The sequence below is a fragment of the Polypterus senegalus genome, unplaced genomic scaffold (genome assembly GCF_016835505.1).
Source record: "Polypterus senegalus isolate Bchr_013 unplaced genomic scaffold, ASM1683550v1 scaffold_2397, whole genome shotgun sequence".
NCBI lineage: Eukaryota > Metazoa > Chordata > Cladistia > Polypteriformes > Polypteridae > Polypterus > Polypterus senegalus.
Window position 1 is genome coordinate 62,213 of NW_024385608.1, and position 27,974 is coordinate 90,186.

At 41.4% G+C, this 27,974-nt stretch overlaps 1 protein-coding gene across 1 annotated transcript; it reads right to left on the reverse strand.

Annotated features, from left to right (window-relative positions):
- Nucleotides 1-5,229: 5,229 nt before the first annotated feature.
- Nucleotides 5,230-27,553, reverse strand: LOC120522393 (ribonuclease inhibitor-like). Its single transcript, XM_039743360.1, has 3 exons — nt 27,386-27,553; nt 16,875-17,051; nt 5,230-5,325 (listed from the first exon to the last, which is right to left on the reverse strand). Exons 1-3 carry the CDS (start codon nt 27,454-27,456, stop codon nt 5,250-5,252), a joined length of 324 nt encoding a protein of 107 aa, XP_039599294.1. The 5' UTR covers nt 27,457-27,553; the 3' UTR covers nt 5,230-5,249.
- Nucleotides 27,554-27,974: the final 421 nt, after the last annotated feature.

Sequence of the window (27,974 nt, forward strand, 5' to 3'; positions counted from 1 at the left end):
TTCCTCACCTCCCACCTACTTCTATCCCAGAAGTAATATTGATATTGATCTGTGTGCCGATATTGACAAAGAAATAATTGTAAAAAGATTGAAAGATGGAATAAAGCAATTTGTGATAGAGCTGGGAAAAGCACTATAAAAACAAAAGTAGACTGACTATAATGTGTTCTGTTGTAATCCTTATTGAGATTGGCCCTTAAAAAGTACAGAATGACAGATAAAGCAACTACTAATAGAACTAGAAAAGGTGCGATAAAAATTAAAACTGACTATATAAACATTCCTCCTTACAAAATCTCTCATCAACCATCTGATGTTGAGGTTTAGTCTAGTTTTAGTCAGAAGACAGAGAATGCCATGGGAAAGCATTGTGCCAAAAGTATGGTTTGGATGATTATAATTGTGGATTACTGTAATCTTTGTTACTAAAGACAGGCACTCACATTTTGGTTTGATATCTACATAAAATGTATGAACATCAGGACCCTGGGTCTCCTAAACGATTTCCCATGGTCATGGGCACAAAAACATGTGAACAACATTAATGTTTCACTACCTTTCTTCAAGGTGTAGAACTTTTTTACATAGTTTTTGGCTTCATCAAATCCACTCCAGGTATTTGCTGCTACAAGCTAACAAACTTTCATTTAAAATTGTTGTTTTATGATAGTCCTTTTTTGGAAATATTCTGACACAAAACTCAAATCATTGCCTGCAATTCTTCATTTGTGGTCTTTAGAAATTTGGGACCACTCAAACCATCTTCGTCACTGTGTGTGGAGTAGGAATGAACAAACATAATTTTTAGAATTATAAGAGCACTGAATATTTGTATGTTTTGTTTATAAATTGGTGATTCATTATTTTTTGTGTGCATCACATCATGTGGTGTTGAGAGTGGCTGAGAATAATCAGTTTATGCCTCTGTTTATATCCATGGTGAGAGAGAGAGGGGAGCATGGAGCCTGTACTTTTGTTGACTGCAACTCAAATTTACCTATAGCCTACCTGTGTTTGTTTTATGTCTTTTGGACTAGAGGAACTTTACTCATGTTAATGACTCTCTCGTGTAATAAACTTTCAAATTGTTTTACTGTTAGCTAGGTTTGGGTCTTTGCACATCAAACAATGACTTACTCCCTGACTTAGCTTAGCTTAGTTTATGGTTTTATTTTAGTAGCCGCTATATTCATCATCATTCAAAATTTAGAAAGATATAATATTGTGTTTATCATGTCATAATTGACGACCTTAGGATGTTACTGATACGTGCGGCACTGTTACTAAGGTAATGCTGGAGCCCGCCGCATCTCAGATACGCTGCTGCAGCTACTCAAGTAACGCCGCACTAACGCTGTCAGTGCTTTTACAACCCAAGTTTTATTCAGCTGTAACACTTGCATAAAACACATCTATACCTTCACCCGATTGAGGCTCAGGACTAATGATTTTAGTACTATTTTTGCAGCCTGAGTAACGCTTGGATCTAACAGTAAGGAGGTTAAAACAATGTAGATAGTCCTTGTATCTTTTAAATTTTGAATACCGTTCTATGTGGCCAAATATCCATATATTCTGACAAAACTATTTAAATGCACATTATTGCTTATTAAAAAAGTTTCTTATTTCTGAAGCAGTTACTTGATGACCTGAGCAGGTCTAGCATGACTAGCACCAATAATCGATTACTACAACCATAAACATAAAATTAAAATTTTTAACAAGAAATAATCTGATAGTAATGAGGTAAAAATCGATTTAAGTCCGTCAGCTTCATTAGAAGGTCGGTAGGGATTTGTAGTTTATTCTTGCTTCCTGTTAAGTGTTTTTGGACCATAAGACTCTAACAAAAGAACTACATCCGCCATTTTACAATGGTAACGCTTTAGCCACTGCATATAAATCTTAAAATTATTACTTAAAGAAATTCTTACGATTAACAGAAAAATATAAACATTAAAGCATTTAAATGTAGATGACTCTTAAATTTTATCACAAATGATTTAGATCAATTTTTGACTCAAGTCATATCTAAAACTTTTCTTCGCTATTACTGACATATTTTTATCATATTATATATATAAATATATATATATATATATATATATATATATATATATATATATATATATACTAGCAGAATACGCTCGCAGCAGAGAAGTAGTGTGTTAAAGAAGTAATGAAAAAGAAAAGGAAACATTTTAATAATAACGTAACATGATTGACAATGTAATTGTTTTGTCATTGTCATGAGTGTTGCTGGCATATATATACATAGATATCTACATATATACAGACACACATTTACATACACCTATATCTATCTATCTATCTATCTATATACATATATATATATATATATATATATATATATATATATATATATATATCTATACTATATATATATATATATATATATATATCTATATACCTGTATATATATATATATATATATACACACATATCTCCTTTGGGGTGCGAGGAGCTGTTGCTGGGGTGCCAGAATCCATTGAGGAAGAAAAATTTAAAACATTATTTGTACAAAATCTTAATTTATCTATCCATTCCTAAATAATTAAATGGGCAGGCTATTTCATATCAGTGCAATATGCTGCTTGTTAAAACGGATGACTCCTAATCTTACGCACTTGCTGCGTGGATATTATGAACTATCGTATTTGTTCAAGTTCTATTTAAATTTTAAATATAAGTAATTTTATTTGGTCGACAGAAATATGTTTAGTAGGAATGAAAGTTAAATTTAATCATCATTGCATAAATTTTTCGTCACCATAGAAATTTAAAGACTAAATTCAACTTCCATTCCTACCAAAGATATTTCTGGCAACTAAATAGAACCTACTTATATCCAAATTGAGCTATTGAGCTGTCAGCCTGCCTGCCTGAGTCACCTCGCCGCTCTTACTTTTTACCGCTTTTAATCTTGGCTAGTCGGAAATATTATAACATGGAAGGAGGATAACACCGAGTATGGCTTTACCAAAACAATTATTGATGTCGAATAAAGTATCTATGATTCCTAAAGCTTAAATTGGTGATCTGGTTTTCTGCTAACCTCATATTTTTCATACTTCTTCCCAAACTAAGGGGTTATGAGGGTAAAATGAATCGTTAAGCTGATATATATATATTGAATATATTAAAATAGTTTTACTATCAAATAATTCAAACCGTGACGCTGCACGTGCTTAGCTCTAATTCTGGGCTCATCAGGCAGTACACACTCACTGCACCCACTCTCGAGAATCGAACCTAAGACGCCAGCGCTTAAAGGCAAAGCCTCTCATGTTGCGCCATGGAGTGTGGGTCGTTTATTTGACAGTATGTAGATCGGGGTGTATATATATATATATAACTTTTGAGAATGCAACGTATAGTTTTGTCCAAGAGGAAAGCAATGTTGCCAGGTTTGATGCATGGAAGTGATCACTCGTACTGCGTTCAGTAAGTTCTCATGAGCTGCTATCTTGTGTGATGTTGCGATGTCCACGCTTAATTTAATGTTATCTTAAATAATGTAATGGCACTTAAACGATTCTGGCTTCAATTCGTTGTAATATGACTAAGGTGCGCGAGCTCACTTTTGAGAATGTAAGTATAGTTGTCAAGGAGAAAAGCAATCTTGCGTGAAATCAATGGCATCATTTTGTAGGGTCTGTCCCTGAGACATATTACTTGTCATCGCACAGCTGAGCCTTACTGGAAATTGGAGGCATCTGAATTGAAATGGGAGATCAGAGGGTATAAAGGGAGGCGAGGAATACATTGAGTGTGGAGAAACTCTAGAGACAGCGTGTGTATTAACTTGTGGATTTTTCTGTGAGTATTTGGTGGCAGTGTGATGAAGTTGCTTCGGAAGACGGCGTTAGCCGCGGAGCTCAGCTCAGAGCGAAATGAGGTGAATGGGAGGGGAGATGATGACGTGACTCCCCCACCCGCCTTAACTGTCAATCCCCCACAAACACAGTCTCTCGGAATTTGCATAAGCACAGCCCTTCACCTGCAATTTTAACTTAGTTACAAAGTGATCAAAACTCTCGCTTATATCCAAGCGCCCTCTCATTAAACTTGTATCCCGATACCCTGGCATGACAAACGCCAGCGTAGCCTGTCTATGAACTTAATTTAAACTTTAGGTTTACACCGCTTTCTTCCAAGTAGCAGCACTCATGAATATGGTAGTATATCTCACTCGCCGCTTCTTATTGTTTCGCTGCCTCTCAATTACATAATGCATGTTTTCTTCAGCGCTTTGGAGCTCTTCCTTGTTTTCTACGCACTGTGTTGACAGTCAGTTCACGTGATTACGTGGAGGCGTGATGATGTCACACTAAACTCCCCCACGGCTTTCGAGCTCAACTCCATTACAGTAAATGGAGAAAAATACCTTCTAGTTATGACCATTACGCGTAGAATTTCGAAATGAAACCTGCCCAACTTTTGTAAGTAAGCTGTAAGGAATGAGCCTGCCAAATTTCAGCCTTCTACCCACACGGGAAGTTGGAGAATTAGTGATGAGTCAGTGAGTCAGTGAGTCAGTCAGTGAGGGCTTTGCCTTTTATTAGTATAGATATATATATATATATATATATATATATATATATATATATATATATATATATATATATATATATATATATATTATGCTAAATATAAATCTTAATAACATATTTATATTTTGCTGTAAATGTTTCACTACCGCTTCTACCTTGTCCATTGCTGTTAACACATGTAGTGTAAATCAGACTGTGGCTCAGCCATACATCTGACGTCACTGTAATTTGCATATATTAGAAGTATAGTGAGTGAATGAGTAATGGGGTGCTGTCTATCGTGCAATATTGGTTCCAGCCTACAGGACTGCTATAGAGCAAATTTTACACACACTTCCCAGTTCAAATCGTGACTTGGGGCCTCATTTAAAAAGCATAAGAGGCATCTAAAAAGGTGTCCGCTGCATGTTCCAATGCATTACCTTTATGAGGTTGCACATTTTTGTCCCCATGAGGTTCACTGACCCCATGATGTTGGTGTGTAAACAGATTTATGTCCTCATGAAGTAATAAAACAACAGCACAGAGACACACACACTCGCACACACACACGCACACAAACACTTGTTGTTCACTTACTTCAGTTTCTCTAATTTGCAGTTTTACTCCTCAGCCCCTCACACAGCTGATCCACTCCTGAATCCTCCATGTTGTTGTTGCTCAGGTTCAGTTCAGTCATTCGGGAGTGTGGAGAAGAAAGAGCTGAGGAGAGAGCTGAGCAACATCTGAGGTGAGACGACAATCAGCCAGGCTGTGGAGAAGAAGAGAGAGAAGTGAGGACATGAGGACAAACAGACAGACAGACAGAAGGACAAACAACACAAAGGTTCAATGGCCACTTGTATTCTGACTTTACACTGAAGGGCAGTGTGAACACGAGACCACTGCCATTCGTATAAAGTAAGGTGCTATATACAGTGGGATGCAAAAGTTTGGGCAACCTTGTTAATAGTCATTATTTTCCTGTATAAATCGTTGGTTGTTACGATAAAAATGTCAGTTAAATATATCATATAGGAGACACACACAGTGATATTTGAGAAGTGAAATTCAATTTATTGGATTTACATAAAGTGTGCAATAATTGTTCAAACAAAATCAGGCAGGTGCATAAATTTGGGCACCGTTGTCATTTTATTGATTCCAAAACTTTTAGAACTAATTATTGAACTCCAATTGGCTTGGTAAGCTCAGTGACCCCTGACCTACATACACAGGTGAATCCTATAATGAGAAAGAGTATTTAAGGGGGTCAATTGTAAGTTTCCTCCTCCTTTAATTTTCTCTGAAGAGTAGCAACATGGGGGTCACAAAACAACTCTCAAATGACCTGAAGACAAAGATTGTTCACCATCATCGTTTAGGGGAAGGATACAGAAAGCTGTCCCAGAGATTTAAGCTGTCTGTTTCCACAGTTAGGAACATATTGAGGCTCAGTTCAAGTTAAGGCTCGAAGTGGCAGACCAAGAAAGATTTCGGATAGACAGAAGCGACGAATGGTGAGAACAGTCAGAGTCAACCCACAGACCAGCACCAAAGACCTACAACATCATCTTGCAGCAGATGGAGTCACTGTGCATCGCTCAACCATTCGGCGCACTTTCCACAAGGAGATGCTGTATGCGAGAGTGATGCAGAGGAAGCACAAACAGAGCCGCTTGAGGTCTGCTCAAGCACATTTGGACAAGCCAGCTTCATTTTGGAATAAGGTGCTGTGGACTGATGAAACTAAAATGGAGTTATTTGGGCATAACAAGGGCGTTATGCATGGAGGAAAAGAACACAGCATTCCAAGAAAACACCTGCTACCTACAGTAAAATATGGTGGTGGTTCCTTCATGAAGTAGGGCTGTGTGGCCAGTGCAGGGACTGGGAATCTTGTCAAAGTTGAGGGACGCATGGATTCCACTCAGTATCAGCAGTTTCTGGAGACCAATGTCCAGGAATCAGTGACAAAGCTGAAACTGCGCCGGGCTGGATCTTTCATCAAGACAACGACCTGAAACACTGCTCAAAATCCACTAAGGCATTCATGCAGAGGAACAAGTACAACGTTCTGGAATGGCCATCTCAGTCCCCAGACCTGAATATAATTGAAAATCTGTGGTGTGAGTTAAAGAGAGCTGTCCATGCTCAGAAGCCATCAAACCTGAATGAATTAGAGATGTTTTGTAAAGAGGAATGGTCCAAAATACCTTCAACCACAATCCAGACTCTCATTGGAACCTACAGGAAGCGTTTAGAGGCTGTCATTTCTGCAAAAGGCGGATCTACTAAATATTGATTTCATTTCTTTTTTGTGGTGCCCAAATTTATGCACCTGCCTGATTTTGTTTGAACAATTATTGCACACTTTCTGTAAATCCAATAAACTTCATTTCACTTCTCAAATATCACTGTGTGTGTCTCCTATATGATATATTTAACTGACATTTTTATCGTAACAACCAACGATTTATACAGGAAAATTAATGACTATTAACAAGGTTGCCCAAACTTTTGCATCCCACTGTACCTGACAGGGTGTCCTGCCTTCACGCTGGACTGACTGGTGCCAAGTCATTCAGACTGACATGTGGACATCAACACTGGATAAGAACGTCACAGACATGAGACTGACGGCGTCCTGCACTCATGTGACCAGATGGAGTTGTCACAGGTGACCATGGGGTGAGGATGACAAACTGGAATTTTTGTTTGTCATTTACCACTCCAGACTGGCAGCTCTAGTGGTCACCAGCAGCAGGGACATTATACTCAAACTATATAATACACTAGTGAGACCACATCTGAAGTATGGTATGCAGTTCTGGTCACCATGATATAAGAAAGACATAGCAGCATTTGAAGCCATGTGCAGAGAAGAGTAACCAAGTGCATCATGGGACTGAAGGACATATCCTACTGTGACAGACTCAGAGAATTCAGACCTGCTTAGTCTGAACAGAGGAGACAGTGTGGGGACCTCATCCAGGTATTTAAAATCCTCAAAGGCATTGGTAAAGGAGATCCTGTAGAGTTCTTTTTAGCTTAAGGGTGAATTACGTACTTGAGGACATCAGTGGGAATTAAAAGAAAGTGCATTTAGGAGTGAAGCCAGGAAGAATTTCAGTATGCAAAGAGCTGTGCGTTCTTATGTCACTTTGCTTCATCTCTTGAATGACCACTTGTAGAGCACCAAGACTCATGCGAGGCTCCTGTTTGTAGACTTCTCTTCAGCCTTTAACACCATTCAGCCTCACCTTCTTAAACAGAAACTTATTAAAGAATTTAATTTCGACTTTGGTAGGATGGCTGATTGACTTAAGAGATGGGACTTGAAGAGTGAAAGTCAAGGGCTGTCTGTCTGACATGTTGTCCTCATCCACAGGTCCCCTGTCTGTTCTTTCTCCTCTTTTGTACTCCTCTACACTAATGGTGGTCTCAGTAAATTTGAGGACAGGTTCCTCTTAATATGTGCTGACGACTCACTGATTGTTAGCCTACTGAGTGTGAATAAAACCAGTCCTGGTCCAGTAGGAGATGACTTTGTGAACTGGTGTGATGAGTCTTTTCTACACCTCAACGTTACAAAAACTAAGGAACTAATAATCAAACTTAGAAGCAGCAACAAGAAACAATCATAAAAGAGCAGGCAGTGGAGATCATTGACAGTTATTAATATCTGAGGGCAATCAAAGACTCACAGCTGAATGTTAAGAGAAACACAGAAGCCATCGGATCACAGTGGTGTGTACAGCCATCCTGATCCCAACACACACATGCCAGGCACAAACTGCCACACAGCACACCTTTATTTATTTGCTCCGTCGAAGAACACAATGTCCTAAAGACAAAAACACAGTTTATTTCTTTCTTTCTTTCTTTCTTTCTTTCTTTCTTTCTCTCGCGAGAGTGGTGAGTGGGCGGAGCTCTGTGAGAAAGTGAGAGTGAGAGCGGGAGAGTTTGAAGGTCTGTGATTCACTATTTGTTTTTCCTGTTTTTGTGTTCTTAATTGTTATTCTGTCTCTAACTGTTTATCTTTTTGTTGGATTGGTTTATTCTGAGGAAGGCCAGAATGGCCTCCTCAGGAGGAGTCCGTTTTCGGAACGGTGATTTCAAAAACTCACCAGACAACATGGAGTGAAGCTTATGCCAGAAACGACCTGTTCTCTGGAAGAATGTGTAATGGCTGTAGGAAATGTAATAGGCTGTGACAATGTTCGTTCAGCCTCAAGAATGAGCAGCGGTGGTAATTTTGTTGCTACAACGGATTTTGTCCACAGATTGGTAGAAAATGGAGTTGTTATAAAGGACACTTTAACCCCGTAATGCCCTTACAACTCCAGCAAAAAAGATTACCCTATCTAATGTACCTCCTTTTCTATCTAACGAGACCCTTGAAAGAGAGCTATCTCGCTATGGACAGTTAATCTCGCAGATTAAACGAATACCTTTGGGATGTAAAGCACCCCAGTTGAAGCATGTGATGTCTTTTCGGAGGCAAGTTTTAATGATTTTAAAAAATACAGCGGATGAGTTAAACGTAGCATTGAGATTCCGAGTGGATGGTTACGAATACGTTATCTTTGTCACATCGGAACCGATGAAATGCTTTAAATGTGGCAAAGCTGGTCATGTAGCTAGAGATTGCAAAGATGTTGTTAAAACTGCAGAATTAGGCAAGCAACTGACCCCAGATGAGACCCCCGACCGCCCTGGGAATCAGACAGATGCGGCAGAGACGGCGTCTGCATTAAATAACACAGCGGAAAGTAGCGGCGGGATCGCTGTTGCTCAAAATGAAGACGCTGCTAGCGATCAGACTGCGTTGGTCCAATTGATCAGCGATTCACTTAATGCCGATCCCAAACTGAATAGGGATAATGAAAATCAAGACCTCCCTGTATCAGAGTCTGGAGACACTGTTAATGAGTCGGGTGTTTTGGAGGTATCGGACTCTACTATAGAATCAGTGGTCCCAAGCATATGGGGTGATATGGAAATGGAGTGTGTCGGCTCCGACAGTACTTTCAAAACACCGAAGGCTATTAAAAGACCTTGTGGGACAGACGAGCAAGTTGCTTTTAAAAAAAGAAGCTTTGAAGAGACTGCAGCTGCGGCTGACACTGAAGCGTCCTCGGTTTCAGATTGTGGGGAGGATGGGTATTTAACTGATTCCTCTGTTGTGTCGGAAAGTAGTCAGGACACCACAGAAGGATATGGATTCTACAGAATTAGAGCCTTTCTGGTTGAAACAAAGGGGAAAAGAGTGGATGTGCAGAATTTTTTTCCGGATGTTAAATTATTTATTTCCTCCGTTAAACGGTTAATGAAGCAACGATCGGGCACTGAGGTTTTTTCAGACAAGGAGGGTGGAGGCTTCGAGTATTTTAAGAAAGTTACGTACCACTGCTATTTAACAACTTGTTAATAATGGCTCAAAAATCTGCATTTCATATATTACTTAATGGTATAGCATTTTTTGGTTGCATTATCATTTTTAACAATGTACGATTTTAAAATTGGGAGTCTTAATGTTGCAGGATGTAAGAGCCCTCTTAAGATCGCGAAAGTGTGCGACTTCCTGAGAGGGAAGCATCTGACAGTGGCTTACCTTCAGGAGACGCACAGTGAAACTGCTCTAGAAATTGAGTGGCAGAAATGCTGGGGAGGAGACGTGTTTTTTAGTCACGGGTCAACACGCAGCTCTGGTGTTGCCATTGGTATATCTAAACAAGTGTGTCCGACATCGGTGTCTGCCTTGAAGTGATAAAAGGGCGGATGCTTAAAGTAAAAGTTGACTTGGACAACAGCCGGTTGGTTTTTATTAACGTTTATGCACCAACACTTGGCAGTGAAAGAGTGCGCTTTTTTAAATGTCTTGAGCGTACTTTATCAGAGTGTGACCGGATGAATGTGTGTTTTTAGGTGGGGATTTTAACTGCACCCTTAATGATGCACTAGACAGGAATCATGCAGAGCCCCACCCGCGATCTGCCAGAGAGCTGAAAGCGCTCATTGAGCGATATGAATTGAAGGATGTGTGGAGGGTTCTGAATGGGGGCCACAGGCAGTACACGTGGGCACAGGTGCGAGGTGGCACCCTTTCACTTGCCAGGCTTGATCGGTTTTATACTTTTAACCACCATCTTAACCGTTTTAATTCATGTGTCATTGTGCCAACAAGCCTTTCTGATCATGCATTAGTTACCTGCAATGTTCTTCTTTCATCTTTAAAGTCAAAAAGCTCTCATTGGCATTTTAATGAGCTTTTATGTCAGGACTCCCATTTTAAAAATTGTTTTAGGTACTTTTGGACACAGTGGCGGGAAAGGATATGTCAGTTCTCTTCTCTGAGTCAGTGGTGGGATGTTGGTAAAGTGCAGATTCGCCAGTTCTGTCAGCAGTATACTCTGAATGTCACAAGGAGTTTGAATGATTCTATGAAAGCACTGGAGGAAGAGATAGCAGCACTCCAGCAGGACTTGGACTCCTCTAAGGGCAGTGAGAACCTGGACATGATAAAAGTGAGAAAGGCTGCCCTCGCACAACTGACTGATTATAAAGTACAAGGTGCTTTGGTTAGAGCCCGTTTTCAAGCGGAAACTGAGTGTGATGCTCCAACCAAGTACTTTTTTGGGCTGGAAAGAAAACAGGGCCAAAGCAGAATAATTCATTGTTTACATGACCCCTCTGGAAGTGAGATGAGAAGCTCTTCTCAAATTAGGGCATTTGCCGTTGATTTTTATTCTAAGCTTTTCTCATCTGAGCTGATGGAACAGGACAATGCTTGTTTGGGTTTTACTAAGGGACTGCCGCAGGTGCCAGTGGAGGAGTTACCAGCTTTACAGAGAGGACTTACCCTTGAAGAACTCTCGCGGGCATTGGCAAGTTTAAACACCGGGAAAGCTCCAGGTATTGATGGACTTACTGTCGAATTCTACAGGCTGTTTTGGGAGTTCATCGGACCGGACCTACTTGCGGTTCTTCAAGAGTGTTTAGATAAAGGTCTCCTCCCCTTGAGCTGTAGAAGAGCTGTTGTTGCCCTCATTCCAAAAAAAGGAGATCTCTGTAATATTAAGAACTGGAGGCCAGTAGCCTTGCTTTGTACTGACTATAAAATATTTTCTAAAGTGTTGGCTACGAGAATGAAGGAGGTGTTGGGTCATGTCATTCACCCTGATCAGAGTTACTGTGTACCAAACAGGTCCATATATGACAACATCTTTTTTATCAGAGATACATTTGAAATTTGCAAATTGTTTGGTCTACATGGTGGTCTAATTTCCTTGGACCAGGAGAAGGCTTTTGATCGGGTGGAGCATCAGTACCTTTGGCGAGTACTAATGGGATTTGGTTTCCCACCCTGCTTTGTTTCCATGGTCCGGGTGCTCTACAGTGACATTCAGGGTGTACTGAAAATCAATGGTGGGCTGAGCGCTCCGTTTAAAGTAGATAGAGGGATTAGACAGGGTTGCTCTTTATCGGGCATGTTGTATGCCCTGGCTATAGAACCCCTGCTGATCAAATTAAGGAAAGTGGTGGGTGGACTGACTGTCCCCGAGTGTTCAGTGCCTTTGAAGGTCTCAGCATATGCAGATGATCTCATAGTATTAGTTGGAACACAACAAGATGTGGATGGGCTGGTGTCTGTGCTGGATGAGTTCCAAAAAGAATCATCAGCTAAAGTCAATTGGACCAAGAGCTCTGCAGTGCTATTGGGTAACTGGATGGGTCCTTTTCTTTCATTGCCTTCTGGACTGAAATGGTCAAGAGATGGTATTAAATACCTGGGATTACATCTAGGAGGCATAAACAGTGACAGTAAGAATTGGGAAGGCGTTACAGAAAAGGTCAGAAACCGTTTACAACGCTGGAGATGGCTACTTCCCCAACTGTCTTATAGAGGACGGACGCTGATCATAAATAACCTTGTCGCATCTGCTCTATGGCACAGGTTGGCATGCCTGGAACCCCCACCTGACCTGATTACTGAAGTGCAAAGAGAGTTGATTAATTTTTTTTGGAATGGGAAGCATTGGCTGTACCGAGGTATTTTGCATCTACCCAGGAGTGCAGGAGGACAAGGACTGGTGGACATTTTTAGCAGAAAAATGCGTTCAGACTGCAAACTCTGCAAAACTGCTTTATGGTCATATGGCTGTGTCCTGGAAGCCACTAGCGTGTGCTCTCCTGCGCCAAGTTGGCAACCTGAAATTGGACCGCGCGCTTTTCTTAATGGACAGTGATTCCTTCCCCATAGGTAATGTTTCAGATTTTTATCGAAGTATATTGAGAATCTGGCAACAGTTGGATTGTCGCATTGAGGAAAGATCCTTAAATTTATATTGGACTTTAGAATTGCCAGTTGTCTCTACCATGGCTGTAGAGTCAACATCTCTGAAACAACGCCTGATCAGAGCTGGTATTCTACAAATTAAACAGTTGATTCAACCACAGCTACTCAGTTGGCTAAGCGCAGAGTCAGTGGCTGCAGCTTTAGGTCTGAGCTCAGTGCGCACAGCAGAAAGATTTTTGGCAGATTCTTTTGAATATACCTTCAGCTGCTAAGGATTTATTGAAAGACTTTTTTAATGCTACAGACTACCCAGAGCCTTTGTCTGCATTTCCAAATTTGTTAATCAATGCCAATGAGAACTTGATGGGGGAAAATGGCAGGAGAAGAACTAAATATCTTTCTTTTGACTCTGCAGAAGGGAAGGAGCTATATAAAGTGTGTGTCCAAGCTCGATATCAGCCTCAACTATGCAGATACCAGGATACACCCTGGAGGGATAAATTGGGAGGGGTAGAGGGTGTCGGCCCCATTTGGGACAGTCTGTACAGTCCACCATTGAATAAGAGAACTGGCGATCTGCAATGGAGAATTGTTCATGGGATTGTGGCAGTTAACTCTTTTTTGTCCTTAATTAACCCCAACATCTCAGAGCTGTGTCCTTTTTGCCAACAGAGAGAGACTGTTTTTCACTGTTTTCTTTACTGTTTTAGGATTCAACCTCTTTTATCTGTACTTGGCAGTGTTTTTAATGTCTTGGGGGTTTATTTTACCAATCAGATTTTTATATATGGTTTGGCTAATGTGAAAGCAAAAAAGAATGTTGGCAGATTAGCAAATTTTTTATTGGGACAGGCTAAGCTTGCCATTTATATCACGAGGAAGAAAAAATTAAGAGTGACAGGGAGTCTGACTTGGTGGGTTTCTTTAAAGCACAATTAAAAATAAGAATTTTATTAGATTTCAAGTTTTATACGATGACCCATAATTTGCATACATTTATAAAACAGTGGTGTGCAATGAATGCAATTTGTAAAATTGTTAATGACGAGTGTGTTTTTGTTTTGTGAATTAACTATTAGGATACTACAGCAAAATACGCATTCATAGTTACATAGGATGTTCTTTTTATTGATGGTTTGTTGATTTTGTAATGATGTTTGAATGTTTAATAAAAGGTATTTTAAAACTCAAACTCTTTCTTTCTTTCTTTCTTTCTTTCTTTCTTTCTTTCTTTCTTTCTTTCTTTCTTTCCCTGATGCCACAGCTACCCAGAAGGGCTGCCCTCTAGCATCCCAGAGGAGGTAGTGCCTCACAGCTGCTCTCTACCCTTGTCCTTTCAGCTGGGTAATGGCCAATGCTGCCCTTTAAACTGTTTAAGGAAGCTGAGTCTTTGTAATGTGAGTCCTTCCATGATGACACTCTTTTATAAATCTCGTATTGAGTCTGTTTGTATTTATAAACTGCTAGCCTGGTTTGGAAATCTTAATGTCAAAACAAAAACTGAATAAACCAAACTGTAAAATAACAAGGACTGTGAACAGTTCAATCTCACAGTCCTGTTTAACAAACAAGTGTTACAGAAAGCAGAGGGTCTTCTGTCAGACACAACTCGTCCACTACATTCACAATTCAGGTTTCACCATCAGGTCACAGGTTGAAGGTTAGAAGGATAAAAAGCAACAAGTTCAAATTCTCTTTGCTATTTATTTTCTAAATAAATGAAATTTTACTTAACACATAAAGTCTTAAATCATGAGATGATGAAGAGTAGCATTTGCACCAATCATCAGTTAAGAGTAAATGCTGGTTTAATTTTGATGTCTAATATGTTCTACTAGAAATATTACACTCACTGCTATATTTTAATTATTTGTATTTAGTTTATGTTTGATGGCTGTGTATTTTGTATTGTGCCCTTAACATTATGTTGTGGTCTCCTCTGCAAAACCTGATGAAAAACTAAATTTCCCTCTTAGGACAATAAAACTGAATTGAATGGAAGACACTTTGTCTGATTTGTAGGACGCAATGCAGCATGAGGGTCACTGCTGGACACTGGAGAGCTTGATGCTCGATTGTTTATCCTGATGAACTCTCCTGAAGTCACACTAACCAGACGATAAGGACACTCTGTGTGTTTATTGTGACACCACTAAGAACACAGACTGGACTGGACTTTAGGATCAATGACATAATGAACAGTGAGGACAAGACTAACATATGACACTTCTGTCCTTGCCCATTCAGAGCTGACATGCTGACCTCTGCTATTAACCAGCTGACCTCCATCCACTAAAGACCTCAGTGGTGTTCAGTCCAGTTTTTAGTCCTTCTACTAGTTTATCATAAAGCAGGAAAACAAACTTCAACATAAAATATCAGATAGAGTTAAAGTTCAACCTTCAATCTAATATTAGTAACAATCCCAGTAAATAATACTAAGCACGACATCACATACACAAGAACCTCAGACGTTGTGCCACTTCATTCACTCCTTTGATTACAGACATATGACAACTGAGTAGCCTTATTACCGGGGTGTAGAAACTGTTCTTAAATCTCACAGTTCAGGTATTCATAATTCTGTAGCAGGGTGACTGGGGTCCTTTATGATTTGTTTTGCTTTTTCTAAAGAGGTCTTGACATCATGGATGAAGTTTATTCCAAGATGACAGATCAAACACATCAAACTTCAAACTCTGAGGTTGCAGGTTTAAAAATTCGACCACTGACTTGGTGTGACCACAAGGGAGTCACTTCAACTGCCTGTAACTCCGAATCATAAAACAAAGACATGGAGCCAATTGTATCTCAAATGTTGTGTGTCGTCTTGTTTAAAGGCATCAGTCAAACAGGAAGTGATAATAAAAATAATAATCAGCCTGATCTGCAGGTCTTCAAGTTCCCCACTCAGCTCTGCCCTCTAGTGGTGATGCCCTGTCACTGCCCTTCTTGTATTTATTTCCAGCTCTCAGTTCTTTTCTCTTCTCCTACTCCTTTTTTCCAAAGTCATCAGTTCCCATCTCATTTTCTTTCTCCCACTCCTCTTTCCCATAATGCCATGTGTCTCTGCTCACCAGTCAGTTGTTTGTTCATTCAGTTGAGTAAAGATTGTGGTGTTGGTAAACTCAGATCATTGATTGTGCTCTCAGTTTCAACATCATTCACCATTAATCCATCCAAGTTACTAATCTGCTTATCCTGAGCAGGGTCAAGGCACAGCTGGAGCCTATCCCAGCATACATCAGGCACAAGGCAGGGACAACATCTGGACAGGTGACCAGTCCATCACAGGGTGAACACACACACACAGACACACACACTGCCAGTTCACCTAACATGAAGATCTTTGAACTGTTAAAGGTAACCAGATTATGCATACAGACCATACAGACACTGGGAGGACATGCAGACTCCATGCTGTGGTTGGCTGGTAACTCCTACTGCTGCTGTCAGCCTTTCTTCCTGTTCTTTTGTATGTTCAACTCTCACTCCTTCTCCTAATCTTCTTGTTTCATTTCTCCCTTTTCTTCTCTTTTGACTTCTCTTTCTTGCTCTCCTTCTCTTGTCTCTCCTTATCTCCGATGTCCTACACTAATTGTTTGTCCACAGCCACTCTAGTCAGCTCTTCTGCCCCCACTCACAGTGTTTCTTCTTCTAATTCTGTTTTAGTGACTTTTAATAAACTTTAGTGAGGACATCAGAGGAGTGTGAGGGAGGAAAGTGACAAAGAAGGATGGGGGACAAGATTAAGAATGGCATTGTGGGATAAGAAAGAAAGTTAAAGATTGGATGGAACAATGAGAGAGGCCACTGTGAAGGAGGGCTCAGGGTCACAATGCTGTCTTCATTTATTTAATGTCAGTCCACCTCACGTCCATCTGTCTGTCTGTCCAAATCTGACAAAGCAGTATGTCCTGATTAAACACAGCGTTTGTACTGTGGGGGTAAAACAGTTAGAGCAATAAAGTTAGAAGAAATGCAATTCAACAAACCACACACACTTGTTGTTCACTCACCTCAGTTTCTCTAATTTGCAGTTTTCACTCCTCAGCCCCTCACACAGCTGATCCACTCCTGAATATTGCAAGCTGTTGTTGCCACTCAGGTTCAGTTCAGTCAGTCGTGAGTTTGGAGATGAAAGGACTGAGGAGAGAGCTGAGCAACATCTGGAGGTGACACCACAATCTGACAGGCTGTGGAGATAAAGAGAGAAGTGTCAGGAACACAAGTTGGGTCTCTCAGGTCACACATGCAGGATGGGAGAGGAGAGGCTCATCACAATGATGACAGAGAGAACAAGAAACTGGAAACAGCGAGTAGGAAGACCAGAAACAAAGATGAAAGAGCATCTTAGAAATGAAATAAAAGTCAAAGAGAAACAAGAAGAGCAGAAAAACAAAATGCATGTGACCTGCTGGAGTCTCCTCTGTAGTGAGACATATTTAGAGAAGAAATGTAATAAGACAACACTGGGATTGTATGGAGAAGAAGACAAGAAAAGAATGGAGGGACAGACATCATGTGGTGTGAAGACAAGACGCACACACGGATTTCATGGCTATCTGTCTTTCTCTTTCTTTCTTTCTTTCTTTCTTTCTTTCTCCTTCTTTCTTTTTTTAACTCTTCTTCAGTTTTTCTTATTTTTCCTCCATGCAGTTTCATCTGATGAGCTCACAGAAGTGAGGAGGACATCAGCTCAGCACATTTGTGTTTTCTACCCTATTAAATGCAGTTCTCTATTTCAGTACATTCCTGTTTATCATGTCCACATGTGGTCTGTTGGTCAGACATGTCAGTAACAATTTGACTGGACTGTTGACAGGACAACATGAGGAGCAACTGTCACCATGTTAGGACGACGAGTGACCAAAAATTCAGTTTAATAAAGTCAGAACAGACAATGTCACACTCTGAACCTGTCACCCCGGTCCAAATTTATTGTCATCACTTCTCCCACAATCCTTCACTTTATATTCATCATTGTCAACTCATTAAAATTCTCATTCAGACACTTGTCACTTGTCTCAGGTCAGCCTCATCAGGATACCATCTAAAACTGCCTGTTTGTTTTTCAGTTCTCTATAAATACAAACACATATAGCCTGGAGTCTCAATAAGTGACAAGCAGAGCTGAACACTCAAAGTGTGTCACTGACCTGCTCACATTTGAACTGAAACCCAGTTTGAACCCAAGACCAGTGCTGCCCATGAAGGTTCTGCACGCCTGGCTATGTCTTTTGTTCTTCAAGTCATCCTGACTGGTAAAAGGTGGTCTCCTAAACCTACATTTTTCTCCACATGAGTGTCCAGATGGAGTTGTCACAGTTGATGGCAACAGAGTGACAAATGCAGAATTCTATCTGTCATTCACCAATCAGAATATGTGGAAACTTTGTCTGACTTGAAGGTGACATCCAGAATAGACAATGTGGACACTCTATCAAGTCTATTGTGACACCTTGATTAGACTAGAATAGTTAAGACTAGACCTACAATTTCGATGAATGACATAATGGACAGTGAGGACACAACTGACATGTAACACTTCTGTCCGTGACCAGTCAGACCTCACTTACTGACTAGTGCCATTGACCAGCTGACCTCTGTCAAATAAAGGCCTCAGTGGTGTTGAGCTCAGTTTTCTTATCTTTCTACAGATGGTCAGCATCCCAAAGCCCAGCACAGCGATGGTGTGAGGGTCTCTTTCTCTGAGTAGACTGTGAAGTGACCCCCATGACTGCTGACCACTGCTGTCCATTCACAGCTCTGCACATTCAGCTTAAGAGATTTGATCAAATGAATGGGTGACGTGCTGACATCACCATCTGCTGGCACATGACTAGACAGGATGTTTGGGGGTCACATGACTGCAATCTTTGTGTCCTCACAGTTTGAATTTCTCACAACAGCTGATCGTTTCTTCAGGACTGACTTTTGTTTTTCTCTGCTGTCTCTTTTAGTAAATCAAGCTGCTCAGGACAGTGGACAGAAAGAGGGTGGACTAAAGATGACAGGGGCTTTATGAACTTTTACAAATAACATCATAAAAATTCAGATAAAATGTTAAAATTCATTAAATCAATAGACATGGTTTCAAATTGTGAGTGCAGACCAAAGGCCATCAGCCATGGAGAATTCACACATTTGACTAAAAGAGAGGGTTTAGGATCATGTACTGATACAGTGAGTTTCCACACCCATCACCTCAGGACTCCAGATTAGGACGTGAGTGCAGGGCACCTCAGCACCACACTAGTTCAGTTGGGATTGAACAGTGTGAGGTTTATTTACAGTGGCTGGAGTGCCAATCCTGCCACCAGTCTCCAAGATTCCCTGCATGTTGGAGGACCTGCTTACAAGGCTGGATGCAGGATAACGTCATACTCAGGACAGGGCAATTGCAGGTTAAAGGCCTTACTCATGGGCCTAATGAAGTGGAATCACCTTTAACATTTATGGGATTTGAAGAAGCAACCGTCTGATTGCCAGCACAGATCTGTAAACTCAGAGCCACCACACTGCCCTAATTGACAAAGAAAGGAGACAAACGAAGAACCCCTGAGTATCTGACAACACGCCATCAGTCAGACCTGCAGGGTGGTATTCCACGAAGAGAGCTTATGAAATTCAGACTTAGCTGATGACGCCTTACTTGAAGAGGCCTTGTTTTCTAATCAAGGTTCAGTCAGTTCCATGAAGGCCAAATGTTTCCAGTTAACTCAAAGGTGTAAAATCATGAAGTACAAGTACTTTGTTACTTTACTGAAGTACATTTTTCAACTATTTGTATTTTACTTTTACTTTAGTAAATCTCTTTCATAGCTACTTTTATTTTTATGTCACAAAATTTCGAGCAGTCAATGGTCCTTGAGGCTGATCCTCCAATTAGCTGTGAACCACCCAGTCTCACTGAGATTGCACAGGTGGTGAGCCAGCTGAGGGGGAAAGGCTGCAGGGATCTGTGGTATCAGGGTGAACTTCTTCAGGCTGGTGGTAAGGCTGTCCTCCTGGCATTGCAAGCAATCTTTTCTTCCATTTGGGAGACTGGGATCAGTCCAACTGACTGGAAAGGGGACTTGTCATTCCTACCTGGAAAGGGAAGGATGATCACTTGCTCACCTACCAGTGACCAGAACAGTCTGGTTTTACGCCTAAGAAGTCTACCATCGACCGCATCCTGGCACTGAGGGTTGTCATAGAGTGCAAACATGAATATCGGCAGAGTTTCTTTGCAGTCTTTGTCGATTTTCGCAAAGCATCATGAGGGTTTGCGGGATCCCTCGAGGTTGCTGGATATCATGGCCAGCCTGTACACTGGTACTGTTAGTACTGTGCAGAGTGGAGACAGGACCACCTGCATTTTTCCCAGTTGATTCTGGGGTTCGTCAGGGGTGTGTTTTTGCTCCTACTCTGTTCAATGCTTGTTGGGCAAGGTCGTGGGGTCCAGCAGCTGTGGGGCATCTGTTGGTGACTTTGCTGACGATGCTGTGATCTTCACGGAGTCAATGGAGGTTCTGATTGGAGCTCTTAAGAGACTGAGTGAGGAGTCTGAGTTTCTGGGCTTGCAAGGGTCCTGATAAAACCAAGATATAGGCCTTAAATGACCTCTTGGGCATGGCCATCAGCAGTGTGTCTGTTTGCAGAGAGAGTGATGACCTCATTGAGAGATTTACTTACCTTGGCAGTGAAATTCATGTCTCTGGTGACTATTCCTGTGAAGTCAGTAGATGGACTGGGAGAGCATGGGGGTCATGAGGTTGCTGGAAAGAGGTGTATGGCACTCCCGATATCTATGGAAAAGGACAAAGGTCCAAGTCTTTAGAGTCCTGGTGCTACCTGTCTTGCTATATGGTTGTGAGACATGGACGCTATCCAGTGACATGAGACAAAGACTGAACTCCTTTGGTACTGTGTCTCTCTGGAAAATCCTTGGGTACCGTTGGTTTGATTTTGTGTTGCTCATGGTGTCCCAAATGACGCATATTACCTGCATTGTGAGGGAGTGACAGTTACGCACTATGGCCATATAGCGCTTTCCCGAGGGTGATCCGCTCGTAAGATTATCATTGTTGGGGACCCGAGTGGCTCGACCAGGCCAAGGAGTTGTCCACTTAACACCTGGCTATGGGTCATAGAGGGTCATTTCTGGAGTGTGGGACTGGACTGCGTGTCTGCCTGGGGGTTGAAAACCGGGATCCCGAGTTGTTTCGCCGTGTAGTGGGGCAGCAACACCCTGTATCAGTGCATGCTCCCCAATTTGACTTGACTTGACATTTTGAGCTCAAATAGTGTTCTTTTTATTTTGTTATATTCTCCAGCAAGCCCTTGCTACTCATTACTCTGACTAAACTGTTATTAATATAAATTCACAAAGGAGATCAATCAAGTGTGTTGTACAGTATATCATTCAAATAATTCACTATAGCACCTTCCTCTGTTCTTTCATTCCCATGCTTTCCCACTCACTTTTAAGACATGGAAACTTGAGGAGCATTTTCCCCAGAGTCGTATTTGAGCACTTTGCTCAAAGATGTTAAATTCAAAGCTGATTCATATATAATGCAGTGCCTTCTGTACCTACCGGCATCTAAAGAAATCTCTGCTTTCAAGAATTCACCTTTAACTTTAAAGAAGCCTGTTGAGATAAGCATTGTTTTATCTTCTTAAGCTGTGTTATATGGAGGCCCTGAAGTCTTTTCAGTTTTGTGCAAACAACATTTTATGGGCACTAATAATATCTTTATAGCTTAATAGCTTTAAAGTAAATACTGAAGAGGGCACAACTTACTCAGGTCACATCATGGTGGGTACAAAGGAAACCACTGGGCAAAATCATGGCAGTAAAAATCATGAAGCAGCAGTGAGAAAGTCAGTGTTGGTGTTAACACTTTGTCGGTGTGTCACAGAGAGGATGTGTACTAATTTACACCAACACTGAGGACTTTCAGCCAACGAATCATTGAGCAGAAGTGTATGAAGAAACGAGATGGGGGTCCTTAATGCCAACAGCAGCACGTCTGTATAGCACCTCATGGGGACTGGGGCTGCCAAGTCAGAAGTTTTCTTTCTTTTTAATTGTCTTGCTTTTTGACTCTTTCTGGAGTGTGTGCTTGTGTGTACATATATTCATTTATCTATTTATATATTTATTTATTTAAGAGCTTCTGTACAAAGCCAAATTTCCCCTTGAGGGGAACTGTAGGGTAAGTAAATAAGTGAGTTCATTTGTTTGTTGTATTTATCTATCTATGAGTTATTGTTGGTGTCAAATCTGGCTGTCAGGGCTATTTCCAAACTAATTTTCAACATTTTATCTTTTGCATGAACTTCGCCATTTTGCCTTTTACATATAAACTCACTGTGTACAGATTATAACAAGCTAATTTTTTCTTTTTAACAACATAAGACTGTAGTGAAATATAACATTTTTTTCAATATAACTGTCTAAAACTACACATTTAATTTTTTATTTAATTCTGGCTTTTTCCCATGGTAGTTTTCTGAAAACACACCTGCTTGTTAATTTTTGTTAAAAAATCCAACAATTTGTAGACAGTGAATTTTTATCATTATTTCATGGACATCTTCAGTGCTGTTTACTCTCCAATTTCCAGTCCACTAATAAACTCTTTGAAATTTGTGTGAAATCCTGAAGCTCAAGAAGCCTTTGATTGTTTAAAGATTGTCATCATTGTCTTGAAGGTGCTGTGTGTCCTTTTATTATACACACGGATTGTTGTGGTGTGAAATTTTGCATACAAGTTGATAAATATTTTGTATGTCTTTATTTGTAACTTAGGCAAAGCAATGTAATATTAGTATTTCATTAGTGAGAAGCATTCATGTTTAACCGCCAGGACTAAGTCAGGATAGTGAATTTTACGACAGGGTTGGGAGAAATGCCTAAAACAAGTCTGGCCAATGATTATCAGTAGGACCATCTCAGTCAACCCCACATGAAAGCCAGACTGCCCAACTGGTAAACATCAGCTCAACAGATGGTTTTGGTGAGGTGGCAGGTGTGAAGGTATTCTGTGCCCCATTGGACTGACGTATGGCTGTTTGCAATTGGCTTGTATCAGAAGTCTTTAAGTACCACAATGCCCCATTGGCTGTAGGGTGTGGACAGAAAATCTATAAATTTGCTTGCTTTACCCTCATTCTCTCTCACTGACCAACTGATGAAGGAGCATCTCAAAACCATGAACTGAAACGGAGAACACAATGAAGAGTACAGCTCAGCAGCCATATTGAGACAGGCATGCAGCCTGTTCTGAAGAAAGCTGACCACAAATGATGCCTTAACTAGAGACATTTTAAGTAACTAACAAGTCTGTGTGCCACCTGAAACTACACAACACCAGTTATCAGGTTGTATTGCTGCTAATACTCACTTGTACTTTGCAAATTATTATTATTTATGAATATTATCAATAATACTTTATTTAAAGTGTAACTTAACTCTTGCTTGTCTTTTACTACACCTAATTGCCTGAGGTTATAAATGTAGAAGAGAAGGTGGTGAGAAGTTATAAAGTACAATACATGGTAAGTCTGGGAGATTTGATGCATTCTGACAAAGGCTACACATTAAAAATACAAAAGGGAAAGTAGAGTAAAATATCACTCTACTAAGACAAAACACTGATTATGAAAAGCTTAGAGGATTTAAAAATGCTAAGATGATTAAACAGCACACAAGCTAGATGGACAATATTCTACAGCAAGTTTGATTTCTGCATTACATGTTGTTCAGTTTATAAAAATGGAAAAGCTGACACTTTATTAAGAATTATGATGGAGTGACCAGAGTGACAGGCGACACAGGGCGAGTGTAACAGGAGTCCTTAATGGCTGTAGAGTGACACTCAGAATATTCACATCTCTAGTCGGCCATTTGATCATCTGCTGCCATTGAGGACTTGAGATGTGTGGATTGAAATGACAAAAGAAGAATTTGTGAAGCCGGGGTTTGGACCTCTCATCACATCAGCAAGCTGCAGCTTTTTATGTGTATAAAAACATAAAAGGCGCTATACACTGGACTGATTAGAAAGTCACTTGATAGCCTGCACTTATTTCACAAGGAGATCTTTCTTTTAAATGTCCACAAGAAATGCAAGTGTGAGTTACAAACACAAGAGGGCACCACTTCACACTCTGCAGTACCTCAGTGACACGTCGCCTTCCCAGAATTCCTCTCAGTGTCTGGACTTGTCACATAATGTGTGTCGGCCTGTTGGTCTGTAAGCCCTCTGGCTATTTCAGTGTGCCTCCTCCACAGATCTGTGGCTTATGTCCTGCTTTACTGACTATTTTTGATAGAAAGTGCTTGAATTACTACCGACCAGTTGCACTCACGCCAATCATCATGAAGTGCTTCTAAAGGTTAGTCATGTCACACATAAAGACGAATCTCCCTGCCTCCCTTGACCCTCTTCAGTTTGCATACCACTCAAACAGGTCATCAGGTCAACTGAGGATGCCATATGTCCTGCCCTTCACCTCTCCTGAAACATCTCGATAAAAAGACACATATGTCAGGATGCTATTCATAGACTTTAGCTCCACCTTCAACACAATCATCCCTCCAAAGCTGATTGTAAAACTGAGCAGATTGGGCCTTAAACCACCCTCTGCAATTGGGTCCTGGACTTCTTGACAGAGAGGCCCCAGTCAGTTCAGATGGGCTGCAACACTTCCAGCATCATCACACTGAGCACTGGAGCACCACAGGACTGTGTGCTTATTCCACTGCTCTTCACCCTGCTGACTCACGACTGCACACCCACGCACAACACCAGCCAGATCATCAAGTTTGCGGATGGTACAACGGTGCTGGGACTGATAAGCAGGGATAATGAAAGAGCATACAGAGATGAGGTGGAATGGCTGGCTGCATGGTGTGAAGACAACAATCTATCTCTCAATTTCGACAAGACAAAAAGATAATCATGGACTTCAGAAAATCACATCCTACTCACATCCCACTCAGCATCAACAATTTAGATGTGGAGATTGTTAGGAGTACCAAGTTCCTCGGTGTGCACATAACTGAGGAACTTACGTGGATGCATAACAACTCATCACTAATCAAGAAAGCCCAGCAGAGACTACACTTCCTGAGGTAGCTGAAGCAAGCAAGTCTTCTCCCTTCCATCCTCACCATATTCTACAGAGGCACCATTGAAAGTGTTCTGACCAGCTGCATCACTGTCTGGTATGGCAACTACAACATATCCGACTGCAAGCGCCTGCAAAGGATAGTGAAGACAGCAGAGAACATTATTGGGGTGGCTCTCCATTCACTACAGGACATATTTTACAAACGCAGTGTCCACAAGGCATGCAGCGTTGAGCAGGACCCCTTACACCCCTCACATGGACTTTCACACTTCTGCCATCCAAGAGAAGATATTGCAGCATCAGGGCCAGATGTGCCAGGCTGCAGAAGAATTTTTACCCCAAGGTGTCAGACTCCTGGGATCTTCCATATGGCCTCAACCACCTCTGAAAACAGAACTTTTATACATGCGAGCCGCTGTCCTGTAAAGACGAGTGTGCATGGAGAGAAGAACTGAAAATCTCATACTGACCTTTAAGGATTTTGACACCCTTGATATCCTTCTGCTGTGAAACATTCTGAACTGTCATTGTTTTCACACGTCTTAAACAACTATTATCATACACTGATAATTTCTGTATTATCTATATCTATTATTAATTTATTATATTACATATCTCTTGACTATATTTATGTATATAGATTGCAAATACCATTGTGAACGCTGGCCCTGGCACAGACAGACGGACAACATATTTTCACCCACACACCGTTTATTTACAATAATATTATTTACAAATTGCTCACGTGCACCCCAGTGCCTTCTTGCACCGATTTCCCCAATGTCCAGGCCCACAGTCTCTATGCCTTCCTAGCCGCCTCCCGTCCTCTCTGTCCAGCTCTGTCTGCTTCCTCCCGACATCCACCAATGACTGGAGGGAGGTGGCCTATATAATGCTCCCGGATGAGCACCAGGTGTTTCCAGTATCTGCTCCTTAGCCACGCCCCAGCGTGGCGGAAGTGTCGGCTGTCCTCCTGGCAGCTCTCCGGCGCCACATAAAGTCTTCCCCAGCACTTCCTGGTGTGGCGGAAGTGCTGGGCTCCAGGGACAATTAGGCACTGGGCGCCGCCTGGCGGTGGCCACGGGTCCCTACAGGGCTGGGCTTCAAAGCCCCTACCCAAGGCCCCTGCATAACCAGGACGGATGCCCCCACTCGGTCTGGAGGAGGCACACGCCCTCCTCTGGTCCTCCAAGGCATCCCGGCCGGGCTCCAGCCCCGGCCGAGGACCACACGGGATAAACCGGCATCGGGGCGCCTGGCGGTGACCACGGGCCCCTACAGGGTAGGGCTTCCATGCCCTCGACCCGTGGTCGCCAACAGAACCAGGACGGATGCCCCTCATGGTCTGGAGGAGGCACAAGCCCTCCTCACGTCCTCCTGGGCATCCCGGCCGGACCACACCATACATTGCATCAATGTTCATATTGCTTACTACACGTCAATATTGATGTTACTTCTTTCTCTTGTCTTTGCACAATGACTTGTCTTGTTTGTGTTTTAATTTTAAATTTAAATTTTAATTCTATTTTTAATTTATTATTTGCACTTCATGTTGTTACACTGTGGACCCTGAGCTTTGGAATTTCGTCTATCTGTATACTTGTATATGGTTGAGATGACAATAAAGTTCACTGTAACTTTGACTTCACAGAAGACTCGCCAGTAATGATGGACACCTGCAGAGCTGTCTGTTCTCCTGTGGTCACCTCCTGTGTCACCATACTGTCCACACTCTTTGAAATTCTAATCCTTTTGATTCTCCTCCTACTGTGCTGAATTTAGTTACATTTGTGACTATTCTTGTGCTTTCATCATTACGGAGTTTTGATTTTATTGCCTTGGATTCCCTTTGTTGCTCAGCAACACCTCTTATGCTCTGTGATGTTTATTTTGTGCCTTAGACCTTTTTTTCCAAAAATAAGCCTTTGTATTTATAAAGATTTTCATTGCCTTTTTGGTGCCTACCCAGAGTTTGATGATTTCCCCTCTGGTGGATATTTTGATTTCTATTATTTGGGACTTATATGCTGGGATTCTCTAGTTCATAACAAGAGGATGACGAGAAGGTCAAGACCAAAACAAAGAATGGACAACGTGGGACTGTGGGACAAAAAAAAAACAACAGGCTGAACAGAAAGGACAACGAGAGGATGAAAGAGACCACTGTGGGTGAGGGGCTCAGGGTCACAATGCTGTCTTTAAGAATTTAACAATTAAAGCAAAATCTGCAGCTGATTCCTTGTCACATTCATCTGTCTGCCCACATGTGACACTGATACTTGTCTTGATTAAAAACAATGTTTATATGGTGGGTGTGGAACATAAAGAGCCATAAAGTCAGAAGAAATAAAATTCAACACACACACACACACACACACACTCACCCTTGTTGTTCACTTACTTCAGTTTCTCTAATTTGCAGTTTTCACTAATCAGCCCCTCACACAGCTGATCCACTCCTGAGTCCTCCATGTTGTTGTCACTCAGGTTCACTTCAGTCAGTCGTGAGTGTGGAGCAGAAAGAGCTGAGGAGAGAGCTGAGCAACATCTGGATGTGAGACCACAACGAGACAAGCTGTGGAGATAAAGAGAGAGAAGTGAGGACAGGCAGACAGACAGACAGACCAGCGGGGGTCTCAATAAGTGACATGATGACTACAAGCAGAGCTGGATTCTCAGGTGTGTCACTGAACAGCAGGTTGCTGATAGCATTTAAACTGAAACACAATTTGAACTCCACACCAATGCTGCCCTTCAAGGCGCTATATACCTGAAGCATCTTCTGTCTGTCAAGTCACCCTGAGTGATGAGAGGACGTCAGCCGTCACACTGGACAGGAGTGTCACACAGCAGGACTGACCTTGTCCTCCACTTGAGTGTTCAGATGCACTTCTCTGAGTTGGTGACAGCCGAGTGACAAACTCAGATTTCTGTCCATCATTCAGGACTCAGGGTGAGGACACAACTGAAATGATTGACAGGAGGCCATT